Source organism: Siniperca chuatsi, linkage group LG14, assembly GCF_020085105.1.
Source record: "Siniperca chuatsi isolate FFG_IHB_CAS linkage group LG14, ASM2008510v1, whole genome shotgun sequence".
NCBI lineage: Eukaryota > Metazoa > Chordata > Actinopteri > Centrarchiformes > Sinipercidae > Siniperca > Siniperca chuatsi.
The window spans coordinates 23,777,627-23,793,035 of NC_058055.1; the positions used below are offsets into that span (position 1 = coordinate 23,777,627).

Here is a 15,409-nt window from a genome sequence, read left to right on the forward strand (position 1 = left end):
CTGATTTGTGTTTATTTATGTCCTAACTAGGCTAGGGTGGGGCGATGTGCACTACTGTGAAACAATGGAGAGTTTTCTATACCATTTCTACTATTGCAGCCATCCCTTTAATATATCTGAATGTATTAGATTATTTTGGGCAATTCAGGGTTTCCTCTATCACTTAAATTCAGTCAGTCACAGTGCCACAGCAATCCCTGGCCTCGTGTTACCTTTATATAAAAATTATCTCTTGAGTTCCACGCAATTTGGTATACAGATTTTAAAGTTGGGAAAGGAGAGCACGGGTATCGGATCGTTACTCTGTATCGTAGCATCGAGCATTTTATTTTGTATCTAGTGCACACACATAAGCAAGGCGGTGACGCGTTATACATTCCTGCTGACAGTTTCTTGCTGTTACACCGATCGACACTTGGTGGCACCAAGAAACGCAGATAGAGAAGAAGACGACTGATATCAAACTTGTATGTAAACGATGCATGCTTTACGATGTTTAAAAAATCGGCTTTACAAATGTTTTATGTTGTATTTGTTAGGCCTCAAGGATACACACAATGCGTTTTGATGAGAAAAACTGAATGTACGTTTACAAGAACTCAGATTCTACAATACTATAAGGATCTTTGAATTCGTACTGCTAATCTGTCTTTTTGTGCTTGTGGCTGGTTGTGTACTTGGTTTTGCATTTGCATGTGTGGCTGATGGTTCCTCTCACGGGCTGATGGATGGTGCTGAGGAGGGCTATGAAGCTGGTTGAAAGGTTCTCAGTAGCAGGGTAAATGATTAGGCTGTGCGCAGCCACAATATTCACATTACTTCAGTGTCTGCAGGGCCGGGCAGGGATCGATACTCTATTACTCTTCCACCTGAGCCAATCCCTGGACGGGAGCCCTCGCCACTGCTCAGACTCCACCAATCAGTGCTGTTGCGGACAGGGGGAAAAATGTGATTAGAGATCTTAACTCTGACACCGGTCAGACAGAGGTCCTTGAAACGACATCCAAACATTACTTCACATAGTTGTGCCGACTTGCATGCACAGACACACATTTCAGACAGGAAGTGCTTCAGTGCTGGTCTTTGTAAGGTGAGAGGGGTTGCTGGTAAGACTGGAGGCCTCATGGGAGCACTGCAGTGGCCTCTGCTTCTGATTAAAAGTTTGCTTTTGCAGCAATCAGCTTTGCAGAGTCAACAAATTACTGACCTTGTTTGTGTCCTCTGTGTGTGTGCGTGTGTGTTCACACTTTTTCCCCCCACACTTGAACATACACCATAGTGTGTATATGAAGTGATCTGCATTTATACACATGCCTATTGAAGGCTGGTACCATTACTGATGGTTATGGTTAAACCAGGATGGGGAGCTTCAGCCTATTCCTGCTGACATTGGACAGGTCGCCAGGCTATCACAGGGCTAACACATACAGACAAACACATTCACACTAACTTTCACAGCTATGGGAAATGTCTCAAGTCTCCACTTCACTTCACTTTGGACTGTGGGAGGAAACCAGAGCTCTCAGAGGGAAAACAATATGCAGACTTCCCATATAAAGGCTGCAGCTGGCCGAAAGCTTCAGTGGGTTTCTAACCATTGATCCACTGTGACGCTCTGACAGTAGTCAGTATCGTTACATTTTCCTGTGCTAAAATCTGTCCAAAATTGCGAACATTCTTTTTTTCTGTCATAAGATTTTATTTTTCAGTGGATGGAAATGTCTCTGAAATGGTCATCAAAGTGAAGTCTAATCCAAGGTAATCCACATGCAAAAAATAGTTTTTCACTGTCAATAAACTCAGAAGAACTTAACCCAGACAATGTATTGATTATTAAGGAATGGCTACAAGTAATTCTTATTTTTATTCTCACTTAACATATAGATTATTTTAGTGAGTAATTGTTTAACCTGTAGATTTACCAAAAAATGTGTACATTTCAAATTGCCAGAGCCCAAGATGACAGCTTCAAGTAGCGTACCAGAAACAACTGAAACATCCACACAGGCGCTTTGGACTAAACCTGAGCGAATCAGGATGTGTGACATAATGACCTGACCTGTAACGTATTTGAAAACCTTCAACGACCTTGATTTTATCTGTGACTTGACTCTCTTGACTCTGCTCAATCACCATTCCATACTGCATACTAAATGTAGACAGTGTGTACTACAGTATATACACATTTTTATACAGTCTTTGCAGTTAGCTAACTTGTAACTAAAGGTATTCTTCCTCTGGCATTTTTGGCAGTTACCAAACAGCATTACCACCACCCTCTGGACCGGAGTAGGACGGACCCCGATTGGCATGTAGCGTGGGAAAACCAAGACTGATGCAATCAGATTTGTGGCTAACAGAGACGGATATGTGTGGCTAAGTGTAATCAAAAGTGTATTTTATATGGATACTAAAAACTTGATATGACAAGTGTAAAAGATAAGTTACAACATTCACAAGCTGAGGTTATCGGATTGACCCTGACTGTCCATTTTTTAATTAATCACCAGTTGTTCACTTTAGCCCAGTGTGGTTGGCCGCTGTGTATATGGCACATGAGTAAATGCTCACATGTTTCTCTCTCTCTCTTTCTCCCTCTTTTACTTTTCCAACCTTAGTTGAGTGCTGCAAGTGTGTAAAGATAAAGAGCTTTTAAACGGTGCTGTGCTTTCCTCTGTCTGTTGAGTATTGGCCTGAGGTGCCCATCGACCCACCGGTCCCATAAAGCAGAGAGCAGAAAACAGACAGACTGTTCACACCCAGACCACTGCCAATAGAGCTCTTTAGACTAGCAAAAATGTATTTGTTCTGTATTTTATATTGGGCTGGCATTAACCTTTTTATATTAAAAATCAGATATTGGCCAGTCACTGAAATGATGGATATGATGCAGGTTGTTTTGATTTTATTGAACATTTATTGTAAAATCAACTGGCCATGATGTGATATTAACCTCAGATGCTATAGTATGTAAGTATGGATGAATATGTTTTACTAGTACTATATACTATTTCAGAGGCTTTTCCATTTGAATTGACTGAGTAGTCACACAAGTTTTCTCTACTACTTGTTATTATTTTATACAGAACTTTATTAAAGGTCCAGTGTGTAGGATTTAGTGGCATCGAGCAGTTTGCAACCAATTGAATACCGCTCGCCTCACCCTCCCGTTCCAAGCGGGTTGGAGAAATCATGATGTTTTGACCAAATAAGTACAAATGTCAAAACAAACACCAAACAATTTTCATTTCAGTACAACTACAATACTTTATATTGTTTTACACCATATATTTGGAGATATTTAGTTCATTTTTTGTCATACCTCCCCTCGTGTGGAACACATTTATGCTGAAGTTTAGCCATTGTGTGTAGACAAAAGAGTAGAGGACAGCGTGTCCCTCTCTAAATGGCTAATGTCGACCCTCAGCCTGTAGTATTCATCCCACACATTATCACAGGAACCTCGGGATATGTGTGTGTGTGTGTGTGCGTGCGTGAGTCCAATACATATGCGAGAGAGAGAAAACACAAGAGCAGCTCATTGAGCACCATGTTGTTAGCTGTAATAGAGGTCTGTCTGCACACATTGTGGCAGAAAATGGACCTCAACACAGCAGCCACAGGAAATGTGGTTTCATAAATGCGTGCAGCCCTCACACTTGGGTAGAAGATCATGAATATGATACATGGGTGCATAAGGACAGATGGTCTCTTTCTCATTCATGAATTTTCCTCAGTAACCCATTTATGCTCCTCTGTGTCTTGTACTGTGGACCGTACACACAGTTTAACCATAAACCTTATTTCAGAGGGGTTTTTTAACCCTGCAAAGAATACATTTATATAATCTTTCCACTAAAATTCTTAAAAATATCACATCTTGGCTCAAGATCGTAAGCTTCAAATCCAAAAATATTAAAATGAGCACCTTCAATCCTATTATTGGGTATCATAGGAAACTTAATTCCTCACTTTCACTAAAATGCATTAATTGTCAGAGAAATTGTTTTTCCTCCATGTTGAAAAACCTCAACCTCAAAGCTGCCACATACCAGCGAAAATATTCGCTTAACTATTCTTTGTTTGTCTTTGGGAGTGTAGGAGTTGTGTGAAGACCCTCACCTGTTTGTGGATGGCATCAGTGCACATGATTTACATCAGGGACAGCTGGGTAACTGCTGGTTCGTAGCGGCGTGCTCCAGCTTGGCCTCCAGAGAGTCTCTATGGCAAAAAGTAAGTGTGTGTATTTTTGTATGTGTACACATGTGTGTTTGTCTGTCATCCATTTCTTCTTCTTTCTTTGCCTTGTCTTTTTTGTTTGAGAACAAGACCAAAATGTTTAGTAAATCTCATATAGGTGTGTTTAAGGTCCCTGATGCACTGACTTGACCTCTAGTTACCTCTGAACTAGCGCAGACAAACACCTACTGATCAAACAGATTTGGGTTCCCTCACATTATCTGGTATTGTAAAATTTTCACTACACAAAGTTGAAATTTCTACGAAATAGTTAAAGGGGTATGCGATTCTGGAGAAATCCAAATACCATAATATAGAGTGAACAACGACACAGCAAGTAATATAAATAACGTTAGCTATGTTGTGTGTTAGCTTAGCTAGGTTGTGGGTTAGCAAACTGTCACTACAGTTGCTGCTGTGAAGCTAACAGCCAGAGAGGAGCAGACGGTTTCCCAGAGCCAGCACACCAGCTCCAGACAGCGATACTCACAACTCTCCTGCTGCTATAGCTAACTTCACAACAACAGCATATCTTGGCAAACTAGAAAGTAAGCTGAATGTCCATGGGCAAGTCATTTAATGTTACCTGACACACAAATCGTGGTTGGAATAGTGTTGTGTGGCCCGGTCCGAGCCACTTTGTTTGTTTCACATTTACAGAGCCAGGGCTGTGTACAAACACTGATTTTTTTTTCAGCGCACACACTGAACTGACAGTTAGCTGACCGTGAGGAGATATTTGCTGAATCTGACAAAAAGATGTGCATTGGATTAGAACTGCATACCCCAACTTTAACCTATTAAAACCATTTGGGCATGCCAAATAGTTGAAAATTCCAAAAAAAGAAAAAGGGGTGGGTCTTAAGAGATTAAACATTTTGAGAAATACGCTTATTTGCTTTCTTTCTTTACGCAATTGACCTGAGTAGAACGATATCAATTTCACGTCTGTGTGTTTACTGATCTGAAGACTGGGCGTTGTTAGCCTAGCTTAGCATTAAGACAGGCAATGTGGAAACAGCTAACCTTGCACTCTTCAAAGTGAAAAAACATGCCTACCAGCACCTCTAAACCTCACAAATGAACATGTTGTATCTTGTTTGTTTAATCTGTACACAAAGAGATGTAAAAATGACAATTTGTGGTGTTACGGGAAGTAATATGTTGTAATATATTTCTTAATGAACAACAGTTGTGCGCAGTGACTGTGTGCAGCCTCCCAGAGTCGGTCCCAGATGTTGGTACCATGGTGCCTCTACAGAAACCAAAACCTGTGCTCACAGACCAAATAAACCAATTTGCGCTATAGTTGGAGAGTCTGCGCAGAAGACATGGGCGGATGGATAATCTGTTGTTCATCAAGAAATAGTTATAGCACATAATTGCCCCTAAAACCACAATTAGTCATTTTCACACTTCTGTTTTAGAATGGATTAAACAAACCAGATACAATGTGTTAATCACTGAGCTTTAGAGGTGTTGGTAGGTGTATTTTTAAACTTTGGACAGAACCATGCCAGCTTTCCCCCCTGCTTTCAGTGTTTATGCTAAACTAGGCTAACCACGCTCTGACCCCAGCTCTGTATTTAACACACAGACATGAAAATGGTATCAATCTTCACATCTAACTCTTGCCAAAATGTTCAACTATTCCTTTAAAAGGACACAACTCAAGACTGCAGCTGAAGGCCAGTTTATGTCTGACCTGCTCATATTGTGTTCTGTGCCTGCGTTAGGAAGAAACTCGGCAGTAGTTTGTGTTCGTAATACAGAAAACACTAAAGAAACTAATAAACTAAGTCTCTAACTAATAACTAATAAACTAAGTCTCTAATGCTCACAATGCACATAGAGAAAATGTCTAATAGAACTGTTCTATGTTCTGCTTTCAGCCGATGGTTGTTTGTGTTTGAAAAGAGTGAAAGCTTTTACAGACGGGACCAATTTTGTACTTGAGATATACTGGAAAAGACATTGTTTCCTGTATAATATAATACATTTTGAGGAAGGAATTTTCAATGTACTCAACTGTAATTATTCCATATTTAGTGTTGAAGTGTCCATTAGGAATCATTATGATAAGAAGTCAACACCAGAGGACTCATTACAGCACCATAACGACTCCTTGGTCTCAGCAGACTCCATCAGTCAGTAGAGGCCTGATTGGTGGAGTCCAAAGTAGAGTCTCCCAGGACAAGCTGCAAGCACTGAGGCTAAATGGATATCCTGGCTTCTGTCGGTAGTGAATTTGTTTTTGTTAGTATCTTTTTTTTTTTTCCTTTCACATGGCTAATCAGCAGGGGAAGGTCTACAACATTTCCAATGCTAGCAAGGGCAGCCTCAGAGGAGAGAGGCCAGTATAGATGGATGGATAAAAACCCTTACAAGCATGCACTTCGTTACATACATGCTGGGATTTTTACATGTTGGTGTCATCTTTAAATAAACCCCAGAGTCACTCTCTGTGAAAGTGGTGATGGCAAGTTTACTAGGTCGGATGTAGTAACATTTACAACACAGCTCACACTTTGAACTGAGAAGATTGATACCATAAGTTACAGCCAGCAGCCAGGTAGATTAACTTAGCATACGAACTGACAACAGCTTGCTTGGCGCTGTTTAAAGTTTCAAAATACACTTACCAACACCTCCAGTAGTTTTGAATAAATACTGACAACCCAAGTAAATATCATTATTTTCGAACTCACCGATGTTCTTGCAGTGCAGTTGTTGTTATAAGGAGATGCAAAAGTGCGTCATTGAGAGCTTTCGTCATGGGGTTATGTGTTCTTCCTCCTTCTATAATTGGGTGTGCTACTTACTGTGCTAGAAAGGTGCATTAGACATCCTTGAATCTACCCTAATTAACTTAATTTATCTGGCTTCTGTTTCAGAGATTTAGTGTCTTGTAATGTAAATGCTGTTTGAAGCCTTTTACACAATGATTAGAATAAATGTGTAAACTTTTGCATGAAGATTGGCACCACAAATCCACTATTGTAAGCATCAGTCCAAAACTGGTTGTGTCATATTAACAAAAAAACAATATTTTTTGAACTGTACTGAGCTCTGAGTTTTGGGTGTCAGGATTATGAAATGTTCTTTGGAATCCATCTTGACAGAGGAAACAAAGTGATTACCAAGGTTTAATGGGATTTGAAACAAGATGCCATGGCCTGTTGTAGCAAGATGCGAATGAGTACATATGGGCATGCTTACACGGTATCTTCCCCTCTGTTTACTCTCTAGCTCTGTTTCAAACTCATAGTCACACACAATAACCAAACTCCATATCCAATGAGCGTTGCGAGCATGTTTACTGCTTAATTCCCTTTTTGGTTGATGATTTTATTGTGGGATTTTCTTTTTGTTTTTTTGATGCACTCCTTGTCAGTGCAAGTGACTAATGTAAATTGTTCCAAAGTCTGGAAACTACTTTTTGGTCCAGCACACTAACTTCTTGGAGTCTCTGCTCATTGCCTGGCAACTGCTCAGAGTCAAGAAATAGTCCGACCTATAATCCCCCTTAGAACAGCGAATTTTTGTGCGGATTAAACAGACAAGACATAACATGTTAATTAGTGAGCTTTAGCGGTGCTGGGTGGGTGGAGCCAGGCTAGCTGTTTCCTCCTGTTTCCAGTCTTTGCGCCACAAGCTAAGTGGCTGCTGGCTGTAGCGTTATATTTAAACAGGGATGCAAAGAACTCGCTTTTCGGCGAATGTGTGAATCTTCATTACATTTCTGAAGTATACCCAGCTCAGTCAGTGATGGGTGGGCAGGAGCCTCTTCTCTTTTTAATAAATCTTTGATTAAAAAATCTAAACTCTGTCTCAGTGTAGGCTAAGTGGAAACGCTAATAGTATAGGTAATGCTAGATGTTACAATGTTTTGCGTTGCTTCTTCCTGTGTTATTTTAACAATTAAAGAATTAGTGGAAAGTGATGCGCTGGTTTTTTTCCCCTGCTTTCTGTGCCTGAACATTGATTCACTGCATTTTGGGTGATGTTAAAGACTGTAGTAATAATAATAATAGATTATAAATAAACTACTATATGGTGATTTTCCAACATACTTTTTGTCGTTTTGTTACGAGATGAGGTGGCCTTTTGTGCAATTTCTATATGCTTATTGTATTTAACCTGCTGATACAGTGCGTGGGTAAGTAATTAATTTTAAGTTAAACAAATCTTTACATTTTCTCTTCAAAGTAGGCCAGATTGACGCATTTAATCGTTAAATTTGACAAAATATTCTTCCAGGGGGCATACCCCGGACCCCCCCATTTGTACCCGGTTTTCTCCATCCATGTATGTTCTCACTTTTTTTTTTTTTAACCCTAACCTGTTTGCATCCCTGATTCAAAAATTGGGAAAACACATTGAGTACCTATGTAATTGTCTTGCCAGCCAGATCTGGCCCCTGCTGTATGCTATTGGTTTGTACTTGAAATAGGACCACAACTCAAGTTTAGAGAGTCAAGAGCTGATGAAGTTATACCTATATCTGAAGTCAGTTTGTTAGATCTAAACAATAGTTGAAGTCTGTTTTTAAAGCAACCTTTGTGCAAAGAAGTTCATCTGCTCACAGTCTCCTGTTGGCCACTAGCTTTACTTCCTGTAAAAGCAAAACACGCAATCGTCCAAGTCTCACAGGAGCAAGGGACCGTTCCCCTGTGAGACTTGAGTGCTGGTACAAAACATTGTTATATTGTATTGCTTTCGTACATGTTAATTACCTGCAACAAAACGGCCAGACTTTAAAGTGCCTTTCATTTAGCTCTAGAGCTGCTATAACTTGTGATTTTGCCTTGTAATTACTCAACACAATATATGTTTAAATGTTAGCATGGTATGTTTGTTTATTATCACTTAAGATCATCATTTGTGATATATTGTGATCATTGTCAGAATAAGATGACCAATGAGCTAATTTCCCCCAAACCTGGTCCATTTGATTAACTCTTGGTGAAAGGGTGACAGGCAAGAATGAGCAAAAGGACACATACCAGTGAGGACACTCAATAATAATCTATATTTATGCATTCAAGGCTGCAGACAAGATCGATTTAATTGAGGCTCCTGAGAATGTGCAGCGTTAAACTCTTTATCAAAAAAAATGGAGGTTCAGCCTCTAATGGTTTGACGGTTCAGGTGGCAAGTTAGTTACATGCTTTGTACCGAAACAGAAACGAGTCTAATACCTCCTGACATCTCAGTTATTTTCTTTTCCCTCACGCCTCATCTGACACGCGTCTTCTCATTCACAGTCACAGTTTTCTGTTTCATCGTCCATTGCAGTGTAAAGCAGTGAGCGTGAGCCTGCAGGAGGAGGCTGAGAGATGAAATCCACATGCCTCCCCTCTCTTGTTTGTCAGGGTCACCATGCAAGACGGAGACGGATGAGGCAGCAGGAGCATGTTCCTCTGTCCACTGGGGAAAACTCAGTCACATACACACAAATACACGCTGTCTGTATCCATTATCTCATGTGGGACTCATTTCTACTAAACCCATCAGGGCGGGCTGTTTGTCAAACAGGAGGAGAGGGAGAACAACATCTTTGCTCAACACACAAGCCCGGAGAATGATCCATGTTCAGACATTGGTTAAGAAAATGCAGATACACCTTTTTGGATTTATTGGATTTATTTGTATTTAGCTGTATTTATACCCAACATCATAGAATACAAAGATGACCTGTGATCAACAGGTTCAGTAACAGAAGCAAGTTATATTTTTTTGTTGCAAAAAGAGAAAGAGAAGGATGGAGAGTGTATTCTTGTCCTAACAGGTTATCAGATGATGTGATGTCTCTTCTGCAATAGCCATTTGCTGACACTTTAGAGGGAGCCATACATACAAAAATGCAGGTTTAACCTAAAGTTAACTTTGCTTCCTCAACTAAACACACACAAGCACAGAAGAAGAGTTTGTAGCAAGTATCTCTCCAATGTTTTGATTGCCAAGTCTCAACTATCCACAGTGAAGGTTATGGAGCAGTCGACAGTCTCAGGGCTGCAGCCTTCTGCAAATGCAAACAGGAAGTACATCACCTTCCTTACCCTAGCCAGCTCAGCGATCCTCTCGCCAAACTCGTGTGCGTCTGCCTCGTAGCACTGGACGGGGGCATCGCTGGCATCACCCGGCGCCCTCCAGAAAGTTCCGACGGGCTCCAGCAGCTGACGGGTCATGAGGTTGGTGAGGTCAGGCGTCCAGAGCTGTGAGGTGGCCGTGATGGTGAGGCGTCCCGCCTGGGCCAGACACACCATCCACCGTGAGAATTGGAGGGACTGTTTCGAGAAGTCCAGTCGGTACACTGCCTCGTTGGGCAGCAGCAGGCGTTCACCGTCCTGCCTCTTCTGGCCTCGCTGCTGCAGCGACTGAACCCGCAGGCGCATCACCTCCGTCAGCTGGTTGTCCAGCCGGAAGGGCAGCTCCAACTCTGTAGACATGCTTGGACGGCACACCACAGCAGGCTGAGAGGTCGATACCAAAAGCAAGGCTGGATTAGATTGGCAGCTATGTCGAAACTAAGCTTCTTCACTTTGTCTCTGTCCTCTTCCTTCTGTCCAGGAACTCTTACTCTGTGCTCTTGCCTGTAGGCTTGTACAGTATGCATGTGTGCATGTCTGTGTAGCATCGATAGGAGAGGGTAGAAGAGCAGAGGTGCTAGGCAACAAGATCTAATGACATTTCCAGCCACAGCAAAGGGTTTGCCCTTAGGGAACTGTGCTTAGTACTGTTTGTCACACATTTGTTTGTCGTGTTATTGCTTGATTACAGATCCTTGACTCTACTACCTGACACGAAGTACTGTATTACCAAGATGAGCGGCAATGTAAATGCGAACATCAAAACTGGTAGCCCCTTTTATGTTGGTGCTGGACTCTATCAGGTGGAGGAGGAAGGAGTGAGGGGAAAGCCCTTTTATTCCCCTTGGTGTGCGTATTGACAGACAGCAGGGGAAGCCAAGGCGCCTTCTGCTTGTGTTTCTGGTCAGTCGTCAGGTCACTTACCTACCAGAGTTCAGTTGCTGCATAGCGACACTTGGCCCAGATGAAAGCTGAGATAGATAGAGCCTTTGCTCTCTCACTATCCACAGTGCAGAGTCAGAGAGTAGGCAATAGCAGGGTGGAGTGCATGAGAGATTGCCTCCCGAAGGATTACAAAATGACTCTGAGGTGCAGTGCTTTGTTTTTTTTCTTCCCCCTCCTCCTCTTTTTAAAGTAGCTGTTGCTGCTCCAGAGAGCTGGCCCTCTGGAGAGGCCAGATTCTCTCCATCAGCAGAGTGTCACCTCCTGTAGAGAGGTTTGACAGGAACTGCTGTTCAGTTAGCGCACCTTGACATCTCCAAGGACACCCGCTGGAACACTGTCAGTTAATTCACATGTGGTGTCGCTCACTGCGTCATTTGCAGTTTTTATTGCTTGCCATATTCATACTGGTAAAGGTTTCACAGGTGCGCTTTCGCTGGTCACCTCTAGGTTGGGTGCTCTGTTACGACACTGAGTCACAGTGGGAAGGCAACACTTAACATAATGCAGAAAATTAAACTCTGAAAACCCCACTGTACACTACCTGTTAACTGCCAAAAGAGGCAGAAAGTTTTTCTCTGGAGACACCAAAACAGCAAAAAAGGAGAGCCAATATTTGACTTATATTCATCACATGGACAGAAACTCGACTCCAAATGAATGCTAATATTAGCAGGAGTGACAGTGGTTACGACAATACAGAAATATAAAAATATCAGCGAAGGCCATAAGCTGTGGTGAGGGGTCTTCTTTGCTTCTTTTTAAGCAATGTCAATTAACCATGATATGTGCTATCCAATTAAACTAGCAAAACTATCAGACATTGATGCTTTCTTTTGATAACAGGTTTTATATACATACAAACTCTAAACGCATGTCTTTTAGTCAGCAATTTGAAAGTAGTATTAGTGAGTTATTTTTTATAAAGGTATAGGTATGAGTATTATTATTTTTTCAGAAATCTATTATATATCAGAATCAGAAATACTTGATCCCTGAGGGGAAACTCTTTCATTACAGCTGCTCATTATCACGTCAATGCACACAGGAATAGAAGTGCTAATAGAATAGAAATAAAAATAATAATACAATACGCAATGAGACATTTATTTCTAGTAAGAAATAAGAGATGTGCAAATCAAATATAATACACTATAATACAGCTATGATAAATTAGTACAAAAGTGGATATAAGTATAAAAGCTAAAATAAGTGTAAAGTACAAAGTGGATTTACCAGTTAAGTATGGTACAGTATAATACAATGTAATAAAATAAGTAATATCTCTATTTGACTGCACAATATGCTCTGTACTACCCTGTATTTTGCTTATTTTTAACCAAAATAATAACTACAGTTACACTTTATTTGGATAGTCTTATTAGTTGAGATTCAACTATTCAGCTGTTTCACAAATAAAACCGTTTTCTATGTTTGGTTAGGTTTAGGCACAAAAAACATTTTGGTTAGGGTATGTTCATGAATTGTCACATATACTCTATTGATAATCTGTTAAATATCTACAGACAAAGTGAAACAGTTGAAATGTTACAAATACTCTATAAACTATCTGTAGGCAGACTATCCAAATAAAGTGTTACCACAATTACAGTCCACAAAATGGAGGCTGGGTTATAGGGGCTTTACTGGACCACAACAAATGCAGGCAGCTGAAAAAAACCACACACACACACACACAAACACTGCAGTCAAACAGTTATTACCTCTCACCCATGTCCTATTACAGCTGGATTTATGACTGAGAGAGCCAAGGTGATAAATTTGTCCCCTAATCCTAAATGCATCAGCAGACATGAAGGTACGCTCTCTCACTCTGGCAGCCCACTCCACCTTGACATTATTTATGCTCCATGGACCACTGTCTGTTTGTTTGGCTTACCTGCCCTCTGCTCTTCTTCCTCCATCCTCTTCCTCCCCTGCCACCCTCCTCCTCCAGGTCATTCCCGACTGGAAGGAGCAGGAGTGGGATACAGAGAAGCCAGACTCGTATGCCGGGATTTTCCACTTCCGCTTCTGGCGCTTTGGTGATTGGGTGGACGTGGTGATTGACGACCGGCTACCGACAGTGGACAACCAGCTGGTCTACTGCCACTCCAACGACAGCAACGAGTTCTGGAGTGCCCTGGTGGAGAAGGCCTACGCCAAGTTAGTACCAGTGCTAACAAATATACAGATCCAGTTTTGGAGAAGAAACACAGGCACCCTAAAATCCTAAAAACTCAGTATTGGATTTAATTATTTTGAAATTCTGCCTTCCTAAATAGAAACTTTGAAAAACACTATTCATAACCCCTCTAAATCCAATGGTCTTATGCTTAAACAAAGTCAACATACAAAGTCATAATGCAGTGAATAGACCGTCATTTTCAGCATTCAGACAATAGATGACTTGATGATGACATGCATAAACATTAGGGCTGCAACTAACGAATATTTTCATTAGCCATTAATCTGCAGATTATTTTCTTGATAATATATGAATAATTTGTTTATAAAATATTATAAAATTATTATTATTAAATTATGAAAAATGTCCATCCAATTTTCCGGAATCCAACGTGATGTCTTCAAATGTCTTGTTTTCTCTGACCAACGGTCCAAAACGCAAAGAGATTCAGTTTACTATAATATATATAATATAATATAATACTGAGAAAAGCAGAAAATCCTCACATTGGAAAAAGTGCAACCATCAAATGTTTCGCAATTTTTCTTGAAAAATGACTAAAGCAATTATCTAAATTATTGTCGATTAATTTTCTAATGATCAACTAGCGATTAATCGACTAGTTGTTGCAGCTCTAATAAACGTAATCTGACTCTCCTTCTCTTCCTGCAGGGTTTATGGCTGCTATGAGGCTTTGGATGGGGGAAACACGGCGGATGCACTAGTCGATTTCACGGGTGGTGTTTCAGAGCCCGTGGACCTGCTGGAGGGTCAGATGGCAACAGATGAGGTGGCCCGTAACCAACTGTTTGAAAGAGTTCTCAAAGTCCACAACAGAGACGGTCTTATCAGCTGCTCCATCAGGGTAAACTAAAAGCTGCATGACTTCAACTTCCCTGAGAAATGCTTTTTTGATTATACCTGACTGCTTAGGTTAAGATTCATTTTAGGTTTCTTTTTCTTTAAAAATGTGTTTAATTCACTATTAGTACAAATGAAGATGTGGCACAAACAAACCTTGAGCAGAGCACTGCACACGCATTATTAAATGCAAGCAGACGTTCTGTAGTTCTGTAAGACTTGGGCAGTGTTCAGATGGAGGATTTTTTTCCAGGTGTTTTCCCGGACTTATTTATTGTTGCATCATCTCAGCCACACGTATGGGACAAACACATTGACGAAAGCGCTGCGCTTTGCACTTACTCAAATGAGATATCCAGATACAAGTCAAGCCAATTTTATTTATATTGCCTTAGACTCTCGATTCAGATTATCGATACAGACCGCATGTTAATACCAGGTGTAAATGGGGTGTTAAAGCAGGATCCTAATAAATGTATCAGTTTCATATGATCGTTTGTTTAATTTGAACTGCTTCATGACTGTATTCTGTGGAAATATAAGTTTTATCCAGTTCCTTGCTTGAGTCTGTGATTGAGCAAGCTTTTTCAAGATGTGAACAAAACTTCTGGCTTCCTAGACTTTCTTCTGCTTCTAGCTTGTATGAGCTACAACTTGTTCCCTCTAGACACAAAGCTCTTTTGCATTTCCTCAAACATTTCCTGCATCTGAATCATAGACTATCTCTGAAATTATCCATATTGATTGTTTTTGATCAATCAAGAGAACCGGGAGCTGTCAGCATGAAGGACTGTATTTCTGTCAACAAAGATATACGATGTTCACTTTGTCTAGAAAACTGTTTTATAGTACTACATTAAATTCTCAGTTTTATGTTATTGTTAGTGTGTTTCAAATAGAGCTTAATGAATGCTTTAGGATTCGAAGCAAAGAAATCCTGGACTTTCCTGCAGAGTGTTACTTTGCTCTCTGCTTTTTGTGAACTCACGTCTACTTGCTAAGAAAACAAACGTGTGCTGTCTTGAGTGTCACTGTTTGGCTCTTGATCTTCTGTCTCATACCAATCTTATTCCCTGCTGTCCCGCTC

General features: G+C 40.6%; 2 protein-coding genes across 6 annotated transcripts in view; one reads left to right on the plus strand and one right to left on the minus strand.

Moving 5' to 3' along the window:
• Positions 1-15,409, plus strand: part of capn5b (calpain 5b) — a 59,358-nt gene that overhangs the window by 21,194 nt on the left and 22,755 nt on the right. For 4 of the 5 annotated variants that reach the window (XM_044221399.1, XM_044221398.1, XM_044221401.1 and 1 more), the window contains exons 4-6: positions 4,102-4,233; positions 13,231-13,439; positions 14,134-14,326. In XM_044221399.1, coding sequence (XP_044077334.1) covers positions 4,102-4,233; positions 13,231-13,439; positions 14,134-14,326 — 534 coding nt within the window. Of the gene's footprint in view, positions 1-4,100; positions 4,234-13,020; positions 13,093-13,230; positions 13,440-14,133; positions 14,327-15,409 lie in introns of those variants that run through there. The other variant, XM_044221402.1, reaches the window with a different exon arrangement.
• On the minus strand, positions 9,867-10,858 carry ompb (olfactory marker protein b). The gene has a single exon (XM_044221407.1). The coding sequence runs from the start codon at positions 10,689-10,691 to the stop codon at positions 10,209-10,211; it is 483 nt and encodes a 160-aa protein (XP_044077342.1). The 5' UTR covers positions 10,692-10,858; the 3' UTR covers positions 9,867-10,208.

Coding starts and splice junctions, on each gene's coding strand:
- ompb (XM_044221407.1), bottom strand. CDS start 10,691: ATGTCTACAGAGTTGGAGCTGCCCTTCCGGCTGGACAACCAGCTGACG.